This window comes from Anomalospiza imberbis, chromosome 3 (genome assembly GCF_031753505.1).
Source record: "Anomalospiza imberbis isolate Cuckoo-Finch-1a 21T00152 chromosome 3, ASM3175350v1, whole genome shotgun sequence".
Lineage (NCBI taxonomy): Eukaryota > Metazoa > Chordata > Aves > Passeriformes > Viduidae > Anomalospiza > Anomalospiza imberbis.
Genome location: NC_089683.1, coordinates 50,881,712 through 50,897,709, shown reverse-complemented (window position 1 = coordinate 50,897,709; position 15,998 = coordinate 50,881,712). Strand labels below are relative to the sequence as shown.

The following is a 15,998-nucleotide window of genomic DNA, read 5'->3' as shown; positions in this document are numbered from 1 at the left end:
GAGAATGGCTTATGAATTTTTGCTATTGTCAGTAGAAACATATTAGGAATTACACTGAAGAAAATAAGCTTTGTCTAACAGACCATGAATTTAAAGCAGTGTATTTTCTAGTTCATATAAAATCTTATGTGAATGCAAAATATAATGCTGATCAGCCTTAATTTATGTTGCATTTTATGACTGTGTTAAAACAGGAAATAAAACCAGTAACAAGAATGTTTAGTTACATTGTTTTCCTTGAACTGGAATCCCTCAATGAAATTATTCTGTTATGGTCTTAGAGTAAATAGATTAGTTAAAAGAAAAAGTAATATGATTTGGATTGCTTTATTTCAGATTTATATGAAAATATATTGTAGTACTTACCCTGTTAATTTGCCCCAAAATTATGAAAGAAAATTGTATATAATATACTGTCTTGTGCACTTGTTATTATTAATCTCATTTACCATTTTTGTTTCTCTGAAAATACCCAACCCAGCAGATTTTTTTGGTTATGTTACATGTTAAATCTTTTATTGCTTTTGAACTGTGTTAAATGTGATTATACAGAAGGACTTAAAAGCCTCTTTTCTAAACAAAAGATATTTTTTACCTCCCTGCCTTTCTCCCCCTTCAGACCACCTAATTTTGAGTTGCTTTATCAGCCTATTATTGTGTAATTTCCTTACATTTCACATGGAATGTCTTGATAAGCCTGTATAATTTTTGTTACACTGTGAGGTAAACTCAAAAGCAGGCTGAGCTGACCAGTAGGTATTTTCTCTGGTTGTTTAGTGCACACACACACAGAAAACCGTTGGGAACCATTCCCTATTTGTTTAAGGTTGTGCCAGTTGAATGCTTAAAAAGGATATAAGTGAGTGTTCCTGACCTAGTTGTGTCTGAGTTTTTTCAGACACTTAAAGTGAGTTTTTTTGTTGTTTTTTCATCCTCTCCCTTTCCATTGCAAGATCTTATAAAAATGTTCATCCTTGTCTTTCTGTGCATTATTGGAGTCCTGACTGATGTGCTACCATTTCATTGTGTCCTTCTGCAGGCTGTTAAATGTGCTGTGCTGTGAGCTCAATACCCTTTTACTCTTGGAGACTCAGTATAAAGTGTCACAAGTTTTACTAACTGCTCAGGAGGAAAATGTCACAGAAACTTCAGAAGGACCAGGGTAAGAAGTGATTGATGTAAATATTATTTTAACTATCAAACTCTTCTTCTGAGAACAAATTCGTGAATGTCTTAGTAGCTTTAAATATCCAAATGCTGTCACTAAAGCTGGTTTCTAATGTCCATAAGTTTCCTTACATGCAGGTTTGTCAGCAGTTTTAAATTATGAAAAGATACAATAGGCAAGATACAATAGCGTTCTATTTCTCCCATATTCACTCCAAAAGTATAAGAAATAAAAAAGCAATTCTTTTTTTTAGTCATCAAAACAACTCTTGTTTCTAAAACAAAAAGTGTTTAAAACTTGTGAATGTAAGTATGCCTTTTAATTTTATATGTATTTTTAATGTTATGTATTTAATATAAAATCAGGGTATTATTTTAATGTTCAGGCATCAGCGGTTGGTTGTGGTTTTTATGGGGGAGTGTTTTTGTTGTTGTTGATTGGTTTGTAGCTTTGTCAACTTTCCAGCAGTTTATTTGTAGCTTTGTCAACTCTCCAGCTTCTGTGATTTTCCACTGCTGTCTTCTAAATAAAATTACAGCACATCCTTTCAAAAGGAAAAAAGTATTTTTGGGACAGAAGCAGACAATCATTTAGTTACTAACATTTTTTCCTTTCTCACGGCATGCTGAGTTTTAAGTATTTTCCTCTTACTGTTTTTTATATGGGACCATTACAGAATGTAAGTCAAACAGTATGGGTAAAAATGATAGTTATTTACTATTTGAAGATGAAACCTGCTATTTCCCTACTAAGGCAAAACTTTTATTAAGAAACTTGGTGAATAAAAACTGGATGTTACTGCTTTCAGAAATTTTGTACCTTGGGCTGTACAGTGACTTCAGACAGCAAGTTGTCTCTGTTTCAAGTAACGAGTAACTCTGCTTATTTGTGACAGCAGACATCTACTGGTAGGCCAAATAAGAAGCAAATTTTTATGGTCCACTAATTGTCACTGTCCTAATTATATAATTTTTATGTGACATAAGAAAATTTTTGTGATTTTCTACTCTTTTTGGTCCAGTAATTGCTCAAATTTTTCCAATCAGTAGTAGGTAGGGTAGCAAAAAGTTAAAGCAATGCTTGGAGATATCTCAAAATGCGTCATGTTTCTCTTTATTTATGCTTATATGTATTACAGGCTGTGTTTTAACGCTGGTATGTTTCTCAAAATATTCTTGCTTCTTTAAGTTTTCTGAATTAACAGTCAGTAAATCATAGCTTCTAATTTTTGGAGGTTGATTGTGTTTTGTTTGGGTTTTTTTTCCACAGAGTTTTTATAATTGATGGTCTGTCAGTGGAGAGAAACCATGTTCTTGTAAGGATTAATCTGATCGGAGGACCACAGGAAAGGATTTTGCCTTTGAGAGAATTAGATAAGGTTAGAACTTAAAGTTTAGCAGGTACTTTCTGTAACTTCTGCCTTCATTAACTGAACATCTTTGCTGATAATTCAGCATGTGAAAAATTATTTAACACCAGACTACCTTTATCTTTATGAAGTGTTAATATTTTAAAGAAATGATACACTGAGCAAACATATTGCTCCTACTATCTGGGGATTGTCATGATGTACCTAGGACAAACTACATTCAGACGATCTATTTATTTTGCTCCATTTTAATGTTACTTTTAAGCGAATACAATTTGTTTGTTTGTTTTTTTTTAGCTTTATATTTCTGTGTTTTCTTTACTAGCTTTCCATTTATCTTGGCATTATTTGATATTTTTTCCATTCTTGGGTTTTCATATGCTGTATCTAATACCTGGAGCTTTCATCAATGTTCTAACAAAGGAGTGTTTGTTAAGCAACTTCTTTAAATGTTCTACTTCTCACTGGCTGTCAGTCTCATAAAGATGAAATGCAGATTACTGTCAGTACAACAAAGGCACCTAAATCAATGTATAAAGTTGGAAATACAATTTAGTAGGTTTTGGGGCTTTCTTTTTTTATATTTTTTATAAAACTTGCAATTTCCTTTGTGGTTGAAAAAAGGAACTGTAAAATCAAAACAGTCACTGGTATATGCACCATAAAAATTATATTCTCAAATGCTTTTTGAGTTTTCTATCCTTTTTTTTAGTTATAGCACATCTCATTGGAAATTGTAGTATCAAACAATTTTGGTGCATAGGCAGTAATTCTTGGAGCTGTACTTTTGTGTGTTAATTGAGAAAAAGCTACTAATCTTTCTGCTAAATTAATTTATTTCTGATTCTTTTTCTAGGGCAGTGGGCTATATCCTTGGCCAATGTTTTCATCGTTCCCTGTGCCAAAGTGCTATCTTGCAGAAAGTCCTAGGAAAGCTGAATTCAGACAAGGTAGGTAGAAAGCGTGCAAGCAGTGTAGATTGCATGCAAGTATTTCAGTCAATTTTAAAAGTTTCTTTTTCCTTCCTCCCTGCACCCTGCTTCCCACCCTCACATCCAAGTGATCATAATCTCATTAAGTTCTTAAGGTTACCTCAGTGCTGGCATCAATTGTAGCTAAATAACTTGGTTTGGTTTTGCTTGTCTGGCTTTGTACAACTGTCAATCTACAGAGCTGTTTGGTAATCTAATTCTTATGCACAGTTCAAGTTTAACCTCCAGGCTCGTCTCTGGTGGGTGACTTATAAGGTACATTTATATCATCTCTCTAGTAACTGAAGCAAGACTATTTGCTTAAACTGCAGAGTTCTTTGTACACTATTTTCGTGATTCACATCCCTGTGTTTACTGAGCTTGGTGGTGTGTGAAATAGACAGCGTTTAGGATAGTTGGTTTCCACATTGAACATCAATTTGGAATGTGAGCAGACTGAAGAATCCTTTGAAGAACTACCTAGGCGCAACAGTTTAATTCACACAGAGAAACTGTTTTAAGGTTTTAGTTTGCATAGACAATACAAAAGAATCCGATTAATGGCTTGGTAAATAAATAATTCATTGTATTTGTTCATGTTTACTATATTCCTGAGTTGAACTTACTAGAAATTGTGAATTTCCTTATCAGAGACAGATTTACAGAAGTGATAGAAATTCTATATTAACTGTGGAATATAAAATAGTCTGTTTTTGTATATCTGGGGGAAAAAAATTTTGAAAGGTGATTTCCTGCTCTGACCAGAGGAAAGGCCATATAGTTATAAAAGAAGGAATTTTCTGTATCTTAACTGTTGTAATACTCTTCCAGGCTTCCCAAGGTAAGTTTCATAAGACGACAATGAGGTAATGGTAAAGTGGGTGACTTCAAGGAGGCAGTAGTGTCACTCTTGGGTTGGAAAAACATATTGTATTGTTATTATTATTCTCAGAATGTGTTCAAAGGATCCCTTGGTTCTCTTGTTCAGAACAACTCTGTTGCTCATCATTACCCAGTGGGCTAATGAAATAGATATTACAGTTGTCACATTTGTGGATGACAGCCAACTAAGAAAACTTGGGTAAAACTTTGGCTAACAGTAAATTTGCTGAAATGAAGTTTCAAAGGTTTACAAATTAGTTTGATGAATAATTGAAATCAAAGAAATATTTTGATTTGGAATGGCATTTTTGATATTAAAGGTAACTGAAGTAAAAGATTCTATAACTGCAAAATGAACAGAACATTTGGTAGTGGAGTCAAAATATTTTGTGTTTGTTGTTTGAAAATAAAAGGGAAATAAACCACTGAAAGTGTTCTGTTTCAGTACTAGGTTAAAAAAAATAACAAACCACTGAACTTACCTAACTGAAGCTTTCAGGATATGTAAGTTATTTTGAAAGAAAGCATTAGAATAAATAGATCAAAAAATTAAATAATGAAGTTCATAAATTTCTACTGTAGTGCTTGCAAAAAAAGAAATCAAGAGAGAGCATTAATAGAAAATTGAGAATATATGAACTGTATTTTTAAGTGCTATGATATGGCAGTGATAGTTTTCTTTCACAAGAGAGGTTAAAAATACGATTACAAGATGGATCCATGAGTTACATTTATATAAGATCTTACAATTTCTTTGTTGTGAATATTCAGAATTCATGTTGTGCGTTACTCAGATTGCTTGGAGTTTAGAAAAATACTTGTTTAATTTTCATTCTGCTTTAGTGCAAGGAGATGGACAGGATTAACACAGACTTTTGACTGGCAAAAGTTCTGTAGCCATTGTGTGAATGGGAATGCACGACTGCTTCATTGTATGTGTTGACAAAGATTGAAGGCCAGCACAATGTCTCTGGTTCCCTGAACCTGTGTTCAGATTTTATGCTGTAGTGTTTCATTATGTAACCTGTGAGGTATCATTCCGCTCCTCTTATTTTGCATATTTCTATGACATGAATAATTAAGACTAGTAGATTCTTAGTACTATTAGTTTCTTTGGCTGAAAAAGCTGTACCTGTAGGTTTTATTCTGTCTGTCCTGACCTCTTATTTGTGTCCTCTTCTATTGCTCAAGAAATCTGGGCACCTCAAGAGAAGCTTACCTTTTCTTTGTACTTTGAAAATATATCCTATATCCATCACATAATTGTGATGACAGATGTAAAAATGTAACCTGAGTTGATTTTTAATCTATCTATATAATAGATGGAGTTGGCTTGTGAGCATTAAAAAAAAGAAAAAATTTACAGATGTGCCTTGAATATGATACTGCTAGTAGTTCTGTTTATAATCCTCCTTTCAGATGGAGTTGAATGACAGATTCTATAACAGCACATTTTAGAACTAGTGTGGCAAATTGATGTCAGGGAAAAGGAAGCTTCATTTCCAGATCTCTGGACTTCATTTATCCTGTATCTGGTATAATGGAAACCGTGGATAAAACTGAAAGTAGATTATGAGGGGTGGTTACTTAAAAGGACTTGTTCACACTGAGTTTTCCAGCATGAAAACCCAAGAAGTAGGTAGGGTTTTTATTCTGTAAATTCTTTTGAAGGACAGTGCTAAATGTGCAACACTGACACCTTATGGTTCATCTGTAATAAAAAACAGAGCAGTAGTAACTCTAACAGTGTATGGAACATGTTTCTCAGCACCAAGGCCTGAAGGCTGTGTGTAGTAGAGCTCTTCTTTTAACACTCTTGCTTTTATTCTGTGCTATTATAGTGATTAGAGACACTGGCAAGTGGATATTTTGACTCATTAAAAAAAAATTACTCTATTGTAATTTAGTAACTGCATTAGAGTAGTGGAGTATCTCTCCCATTTCATGAGGACACATTGAGTAAGCAGACTCTCCCAGCAAATATGTTTTTATTTGAGGAAAACTTGTAGTGTGTCAATGTTTACAAATATCTGTCCTGGTTTTGCAGATGTTAGGTCTTTGTTTGTGTGGTATATGGGTCTGTAGGAAAGAATTTATGGAAAAATAAATTTGGTTGATTGTATATTAATATGCTCTAATAATTTCAGCCAGTAGTTAGAGTTTGAAAACTATTGGATAGCAGTATATTAATGATTCATTTCTGTCGAAGATAATTTATAATGAAACTTCAAATGATTTATGTGGACCTTTACTTATATGTGAAAATCAATTATGCCATTTCTACCTATTTGCACTCGAGCAAGATACCCTTTTGCTTTTCTTGTTTTAGTTCTTCAATTATTATTTCATTAAGGTAATTTGAGGAAGAACTATTAAGTAATTTTCAAAGACTGATATAGTCCTTTTATATTCAGGATACAATTGTGAAAAGATTTTTTTTTTTTACTTGTAATATTAACTATAGTGTAGATTATCAAAAGTTATACTCTTTAGAAGGCTATTAAACTGTATTATTCACTCTTCTATTTTCACAGAATATGTTTTCCTTTTCTAGTCCTAGCTCTGCAGTTATGACAGTTGGTACTGATTGTGGCTGAAGAATATTGTCTGTAAATGTCCTGCTATGATGCATTCACTGCTTAACAATTCTTTAAACTTGGGTACCCCACTATTCATTAATCTTATTTTCTTCTGAACTCATACATTCCAGAACTGGTACAAAAAAAATCTGTTATTATTTCTTATCAAAAGTATTTTGATAATTTATCTCAGCCACTGATCTCTGAGTTCTTTGCTTTAAACTTCTAAATTGAATGGAACTTGCTGCCATGTTTCAGGTTTGGTTTTATTGGGGGTTTCTTGTTTGTTTGTTTGCTTGTTTATTTTGTTTGGTTCTGGTTTTTTAATCTGATTTCATTCTTCTTTTTTTGCAATACCTGGTATTACAGTGTCTTTAAGTTTTTTTTAAATTTTCTCTGTCAAAGAATCAGCCGTATTATCTTTCCTGTTATCCCTTATAATGTCACATAAATGCCTTAATAACCTACATTCTGTAACTTGTACTCCTTTTTATATTTGTCCTGGTGTTCATGTATAAGTCTGTTGCATTCTGCTTTTAAGTCCACTCAATTAAAAAAAGATGAAAGAGTAGTAAGGTCTATGAGAAATGCACATAAGGTTTCCTAAATTATATATCTCTAAATGGATTTGGTTTTATGTACTAGTCAAATAATTTGTAGTCAGGTTATTCATCTCTCAATTTAGATTTTGAATAAGATATGCAAGGTTTACAGATCTTAGTTATTAATCACAGAAAAACACTTCTGCCACAAAGCACAGTCAGATGAGAAGGGGCTTGTTGTATTTCTTATGTTTTATAAAACATTGATAAATTTTTCTGGTTCTTACTTGCTTTAGATCTAAACAAGCTAGCTGAAGAATAATTTGAAGAATTATAAAGCAGCATCTTTTAGAAAAGGGAGATAAATTTAAACTTGCTGTTATGAGGTAGTGGTTCAGATTTCATACATGTGTGGAAGTGTAGCTTATTATAGTGTAATTTCATAACTTCATAAACTTGTAAATGTGGGGGTTTTGTTTTTGTTTTTGTTTTTTCCCATGGGATTACACAGAACAACCAATGCTAGCACAAAGGAAATACAAGTAAGAGATGGGATGGCAAAATATAAACATATATGAAGAAGAGAGCAGAAGTGCAGCAGATTAATTAAATTGACATAAGCTTCTTTTCAATCATGACCATATTTAAAAGCTTGCTAGCATCAGTAGAGGAAGGTCTTAGTCATTCTCTTCCTCATATTTTCTCTTCTATTTTTTTTCTCCTTCCCCTGTTCCCTCATCTTCTATCCTTCACATCATTCAGCAGGTCTAGTATTTTTCCAGGAAAAAAATAAAATTCAAGTCATTAATTTAGGATAACCAGTGAACTCATTTAGTGACAAACCAGAAAAGAGAAGAAATAAAAGCAGGACTTCTGTTTCTTCATGCTAGTGTGTTTAGAATACCTCTAGTGGTAGTGGTAGTGTGACAGCCTCTACTCAGTAACACATAATATGTATAGCCCAGAACTGTGTTGTTGCTTAAGTTTCAGCTACAGGGTAATGCTGTTGGGCAAGTAATAGTTGCCTACTAAATTGTGAAAGCAAGCTGGCATTTTTTGATATCATGAGTTTTTAGAAGCAGAACCCCAAGGTTCTGTTTTGGTTTTGTTTTGTGTTTTTTTTTTTTTTTTTTTTTTTTTTTTACTTTAATGACCTGCTGACAGAAGGGATAGTCCACATTTAATGACAAGTTAAGTGAAGCAAGTAGTTTACCTGGAAGGTAATTCCTTGTTTTGCTTTGTCTGTGTGCATGGCTTTTGCTTTTCTATTATACATTATTTTAAGCCACAGTAGGCTTCCACAGTATGATACCAGTTTCAGTTTGTACTGGATATATTAAATACATGACTGCACCGTAGTATCTTGGTTGCATGGGTCTCTGGTACATTGACTGATTAAGTCTCAGCTTGTAGTCTCTGATCCTTGTCTGCCAAACTGAATTACTACAATCCTTGAGGAAGTAAAATAACTATTTAAGATGTATCGAGAAGTGTGTCTTTGCAGTTCTAGGATTTTCTTCAATACTCAGCTGTTTCAGAAATAACAAAAAAGGGCAGAGAAAGAACTAGAAATCATACTGATAATACTGTAAGAGTTAAATCCTTCTTCACATTAAATTTTCATAAGTAAGCTGTTGTAAGCATCACTGCATATTATTTGGGAAGATACTGAGGACTTATTTATTTGAGGAAAACAAAGAAATTTCAGGTTAATGAATTTGGAGTCATTATTAATGATAATCATTAAGTTACTATAATAAGATTGTTTTGAAATGCTATGTGTCGTATAATAAATTCCAATGACAGGGATACAATCTACTAATTAGAAATCATTAAGTTCTTTAGATGAACTTAAAATAAATGCAAAATCATAATTCTGTTGAAAATATTCTAATAATCTTAAAAGAATAAGATCCTTTGAAATGAGTGTTTTGACATAGAAATGCTATAAAGAAGTAAAAGGAACAGCAAATATCCATAGACTGGCTCAAACAATTGTTGATGCTTGTCCTGGTTTAGGGCAAATTTAGGGAGGAACTCTCCAAAGGGGTCCCTCTGGAAAGCAGATTCAAGTGGCCCCTCCCCCCACCAGTTCAGGAGAAAAAATATTTGAGAAAAACGGAAAAAACTATATTTAACAAGCAAAGTCCTCAGAAACATGAAAATTTATAATATTAATGGTCCAACTGCATAGGTATTGTACACAGCTGGAGTGAATGCATGTGCATTAGCTTTGTGTCAGGTACCATATTTTTTTTTTCCCCTTTCAGATGGCCAGAAAGTATTTCATAGCAGCATCAAGTACTCTGGGAGCCAAGTAACCTGGTAGTTGCCAAGTGCCCTGACAGCCAGGAGGAGGGCAAGATGTGTCCTGGGGGTCATCAGGCACAGCATTGTCAGCTGGGCAAGGAGGGGATTATCTCGCTCTGCTCTGTGCTGCAGTGGTCTCACCTCGAGTGCTGGGGGCAGTTTTGGGCACCACAACATAAAAAAGATATTATGCTATTAGAGAGTGTCCAAAAGAGGGCACCGAGGATGGTGAAGGTCTGAAGGGGGAGCCTTATGCAGAGTGGTTGAGGTCACTTGGTCTGTTCAGCCTAGAGAAAAGGAGACTGAGGGGAGACCTCACTGTTGTCTTCAACATACTTACGAGTGGAAGCAGAGGGGCAGGCACTGATCTTTTCACTCTTGTGGTCAATGACAGGACTTGAGGAAATGGTATGATGATGAGTCAGGGGAGGTTAAGATTAGACATCAAGAAAATGCTCTTCATCCAGAGGGTCAGAGGGTGGTTGGGTACTGGTACAGGGGAATGGTCACAGCAACAAGCCTTTATGAGTTCAAGAAGTGTTTGGACAACACTCTCAGGCATGTGGTGTGACTTTTGGGGTGCTCTGCATAGGGCCAGGAGTTGAACTTGATGATCCTGATGGGTCCCTTCTAACTCGGATTATTCTATGATTGTATAATAGAAAAGCAAAAGCCATGCACACAGACAAAGCAAAACAAGGAATTACTTCACTGCATCCAGGTGGCAGGCAGGTGTTCAGCCCATCTGCAGAAGAGCAGGACCCCATCACCTGTAATGGTTACATAGGGAGACAAATGCAATCGCAGAATCAATTAGGTTTGAAAAGACCTCAGATGTCATTGAGTCCAGCCTTTGCCTGAACACCACCATGTCAACTGTCATCATGTCAACATCACTCAGAATGTTCCTGCCCTTCGTCTTTCTTCCCCCCACTTTATATACGGAGCATATCGCATGGTGTAAAATAGCTCTTCGCTCAGTTTGGGTCACCTGTGCCAGCGGTGTCTCCTCCCAGCTTCCCACACACCACCAGCCCCCTTGCCAGGGTAGCAGTATGAAAGAAGAAAAGGAAGCTCTGCTTACACAGATCTCTAGAACATCTCTAGATTAACAGCTCTGTGTTTGGTATATCCAAAAGCATAGCCCCATACCAGCCACTGTGAAGAAAATTAATTCTACCCCAGCTAAAATTAAAACAAAATCCCATCAGTAAGTAGAATATTTTGAAGCAGAATGCAATCAGCTTTATCACTGCTTCTCCAGTTTAATTGTCTTAGGAAAAGGCATATTTATGTGTTCTTTTCTTATGAGGTCTGCCAAAAATACATGTGGCAATGGAGTTGGGGCTATGTGATCTTTGAGGTCCCCTTCAACTCAAACTATTCTGTCAGTGTATGATCATTATAGAATAACTAATTTTTCATTTCTTCTAGATAAAGATCTTGACAAGCTCTTAAAACTCCTAAAAAGTTCAGAGAAGCCAGCTGGGTACGCAGAAATTTGTAGAAAACAGTTCTGCAAAGTCATGAAAACCAGACCAGATAGTATCAGTGGACCAAGTAAGTATGACTTAAGAAGTTTAACAAAGAAAGCAGACAAAAGACCACTAACAAGCAACTCTTCTTATTATTTGTATTGAGGAGTAAGTTATCTATTCAAGTAGTCCATAATTTTGTGTTGATTATGAAAACTATTTCAATGTGATTTTCCCAGAAAAGCAAGGTTTATGCATTTTATGCCCTATTTTTCTCTTTACAGCTGTTATCCCTCTATGTTGTCAGTGAAATTTGACAGAAAAGGAGGGCCAAATACAAGTCTTTGTTCCAGATCTCTAAAGGGTCCATTATTGAGATACTGAGAAAATGAAAAAAAAAGCCTGAAAGAAAATAGATGTTTCGTAGAGATTAGTGAATGAGTTAACATGGGTTAGGAAATTATATTAATGGGCAATTTCTGTAAAAAAATGTATGAATTAAGCCATACTAAACATCAAAGAACCCATTCATTTAGGTTTTTCTTGATTTTCATATGCATTTCTAATGAACAGTGTGATCATGCAGAAGCATTGCTATAGTTCAGTTAAAAAATCCAAAGCAGCCAAAGCAAAAACACAGATCACCATATGACATAAATCATCAGAAGTAAGACATAATCATGCCCTTGTGATATCATATAAGCTTGTGTAGCCATAAAGAAGGAAGATGTTCTCGGAAATTGCTGGCTTCCATTTGCATAGGAATTCTGATTATGGTCAGTATGTAGTCTAACTTGTTGCTTACAGGTGCCCAAGGTTTCCCTTTATGTTATTTAGATAAGCATTTAATACAACTGGCTGTTGGAAAGCTCTTCAGATGTTCTGTATCTGCTTGGAGATATTTCAGAAGCAGCAAAATATCTGCAGCTCTGTGGTTTGAGACAACATCATGTTCACTGAATCCATTTTACAAGAGACAGCTGTGCTGCTGTGTATCTTTTGCAGCATATGAAGCTCTCCCAAATTTCAGAGGAATGAGAGACTTCAGTCCAGATGCCCAGAAATCAAAGCTTTCTCTATAGTTACAGATGAAGCAATCTCCATGGTTTACAGAACAAAGATGTACACTTGTGCTTTCTGTGCTGGGCCCATTCTAAGGGGGACTGACATTAACAGGAATTAAACCAGAATATAATGAGCGAAGATAACATTAGATTCAAGGACTGTATAGTGTAATGTGTATTGATTTGTTAAAAATATTCTGTGATCTGGTGTCAGGATTATCAGATGCTGAATCTATAGAACCTACTTGAGCTCCATCAAAAAATGTTTGAGCAGACTGTACAGTATCAACATCTCTAATTCACCCTTCCCATGTTGATTACTCTCCCATTGACTTGGTCAATACTTTTGTGCTAAATGCTCTGGTAATGCATTGCTTTTGGGATGTCCTTAGACTAGTGTTTTCTCTGCTAAAGCATCACCTCTGACTGTAGGTTTTAAGTAATTTCTGTGCTCAAACATCAAGATCTGGTTTTTGAAAGGCTTTATTGAACTGCTAAAAGGAGGTACAAACCTTCCTCAGGCTGGCATGTGTTTTAGTGCATCAAGACTGAAAGTCTGGGATTTTTCTTGGTCTCCTAAAAGCAAAACATTGTAGACAAACAGCTCTTACAGTGTGTTGTTCTAAGCACAATAAGCTATGACAAAGACATTATTCCAGTCATTACTTCCATAACGATGCCACAGATCTCTGGGTGTTAGGGTGTATAGGTCCTTGTTTTCTTTGGGTCACTTATCAGCTAGAGAACCACGGGGAGAACATTTGGCCAGGTTATGTCTTGGCTTCTTTTGGACTATTCAAAGTACTTGTGGCCTCCCTCAAGTGTCTTTAGTACATCTAGAAAAGAGTTTTCTGTGTATTGGCATCTAAGCTTTGGCAGAAAAAGAAGCAGGCAAATCAACTCCTCTGAACAATAGCTCAGATTTATGTAGGAAGTTACTACTCTGTATGAATCTAGGCTTAGCATAGCTCATGTTCAAATAGTTCAGTGGTTTTGGGATTTTTTTTTTTTTTTCTCTTGGACCAGAATCTCACCTTGACTATTTTAGACATGCCTTTTTCAATTGTCTTCTCTTTTTTGTCCTTCAGGTACAGCAGAAGGCATTTCTGTTACTTTCCATTCCAGCAACTTCTTTTTTCATCTGTTCCCAGTTAACATTGTATCAGCATCTGACTTCTGGGCAGATTCAACATCCTTATTCCTCTCCCCTTTCAGGAGACTTTAAACACAAAGCAAAATAAATTAAGGGTGTTGCAGAGATCACATCAATTATATGGTCACATTCTTCTCTTCATAATGAGAGAGTCTATCCCCAAATCCTATTCTTCTCAAGCTTTATATTCATATGTGATGTGGGTAGGGATAGTAAATTCAGCTAAAATTACTTGCTCCATAGAGTCTTTCAGATTTTTCCATCACCTATCTCCCTGAGGATCTGGATTTAGATCTCCAGTATTCTTTAGGGCCTATTAATTTACCTCCAAATCATTTTTTCTTAATAAAAACCAACCAACCAAGAAAAGAAAAAATAGCAGCTCTTGAACTTGCATGTGTGTACTTAGTATAAAACATAGGAATTTTCTCCAGCTTTTATAAGTGAAATGTTTGAAGGAAGCAGAGTGGTTACAGTCAACACAGTGTTCTGGAATCCTTTAATGTTTTGTGAGCTCTGCATCATCTGAGAAAGCTCTATCAAAACATTTTGACAAAAAATACAATGAGCCTTTGAGGCAGTGTCATTGGTTGTGATGTATGTGTGTGCTGCAGCCTTTAGCAATTGCAACAAAAAATTGAAAATAACTGCAGGACTTTCCCCATAGGATAAAGAACCCATGACTGTTGTATGCTGTCGTAGTGTTTTTAGTTCAGGATAAAAAAAATGCTGATATTGTATTTTCAAAAGAAATTTTTAGAATAATACAAATTACATGTTTGTGTTTTTATATTTATGTCCTTGATTTTCCAAGGAAGTTTGTGTTAGAATTTGAGTGAAACAGTGGGTCTTTGTCATGCAGAAAGAACAACTGCAGATCAGAAATTCTTTCTTCTGACCCCCAAATCAGTTTGGAGCCACTGTAAGCAGTGGCACATGAGTGCATGTGAATGTGTGTGCAGGTGTGTAAAGATTTGGTTTGGATTTGAAGGGCTGTTTTTTCCATTAATAAAGAAAATGCTTGTATATTGATATAACAGATGCAATGTTCATCTCTAATGGAAGCACTGTCAGAATTTTTATTATCTTGTTTTCTTCTTTTCAGAGAAAATGTAGGTTGTTCATTTGTCATTTTAATGTACAATAATTTAAAGTCCTCCTTGTTGTTGCCATCAGTAATGGAATTGCTAACTCTGTTTTTCATATACTTATTAAACTGAAGTATGGTTGATGGAGTTGAAAGTTTCTGACACTACTCTTGCAAGAAAGTAATCTGTCCAAGATTTTCAATCTTGAGTTTCTAGCCTCTAACAGAAGTCACAGAATCACAGAATCCCTTCCACTCAGCTGAGCTGGAAGAGATCATCAAGGATCATTGAGTCCAATTCCTGGCCGTGCACAGGATCATCCCCAAGAGTTACACCTTGTGCTTGAGAGCAGAACTGCTGTTAAAAAAATCCTTTGTATTTTCTTTTAAACTCGTCTGAAACATCTGGATCATAGAATGTGATCCAGTAATAGTAGTTATATTAGAGGATTTAAAAAGGTCTGATGCTTTTTGCATTTTTTGACCTTTTTGACTTAAAACTTTCAGAGTAGGAATTAGGTTAGTGCTTGTGGTTGTTACCTATTAAAACAGTTTTAACCATATGCTTTTTTTAAAGTAGTGTTCTTATGCAGTTTTGAAGCTGTTGCAGTTACCTTCCTTTTGTACACTACTTCTTCAAGGATAATAAAAACCCTGGAGGAAAGTAGGTGTTTTATAAGCATACTGCAGTAATTCAAGAAATTTAAAAACATTTCTGTTTATTTTCTGTATTATTACACACACCTAAATTAAAATTCTCTTTATTTTGTGTGTAAGAATTGAATTGCCATGAGATTATTTCTAGATTCTTAAAAAGTTCAATACTAGTACAGCCAAGCTACCATAATTTAAGAAAATCAACGTTTTCACTGTGTTAGTAGGCCACATAAACTACCTGCAAATTTGGACTTTTACAGCGATACTGACTGTACTGTATAATGAACCTGCCTAAATGTCTTTTGTCTAGTTTTCCAGTTAAATGAAGAATCACTGAACCAGTTTCTACCGTGGTGTCCAAATGGCAGCTAAATTATGTAGTATTAAAAGAAAAAAATTAAAATAGCTACTTGTCATTTCACATGGACATTCCTTTGGAAAAGGCATTGTCCTGTGAAAACCATTTATTTATTTATTAACCACATTTGTTTTGAGACATATTCTTGTGTGTCTTCGTCTCTCAAACTTGAAGAAAGTATTTTCAAAGATCCTTATAGGCACTTAGATAAATACTTTCAAAAGGTGGAAATCAATTTAGTGCTTGAGTTTCAAAATATTGCTTAGCAGTTGAACTCTCACTTCTGTTAACTCAAGCATTGAATTGAAGTATTCATCTGCTAGGTCAAGCATGTGGCTGCCTTATGACAAAAAGAGAAGAAATGTACAGTGTCCCAACTTGGT

General features: G+C 35.0%; 1 protein-coding gene across 2 annotated transcripts in view; it reads left to right on the top strand.

Annotated features, from left to right (window-relative positions):
• LOC137470739 (protein broad-minded-like) overlaps window positions 1-15,998 on the top strand; it is a 65,431-nt gene that overhangs the window by 38,434 nt on the left and 10,999 nt on the right. For both annotated transcript variants that reach the window (XM_068184360.1, XM_068184361.1), the window contains exons 24-27: window positions 1,040-1,162; window positions 2,438-2,546; window positions 3,394-3,487; window positions 11,256-11,381. In XM_068184360.1, the coding sequence (XP_068040461.1) occupies window positions 1,040-1,162; window positions 2,438-2,546; window positions 3,394-3,487; window positions 11,256-11,381 (452 nt within the window). The remainder of the gene's footprint in view (window positions 1-1,039; window positions 1,163-2,437; window positions 2,547-3,393; window positions 3,488-11,255; window positions 11,382-15,998) is intronic.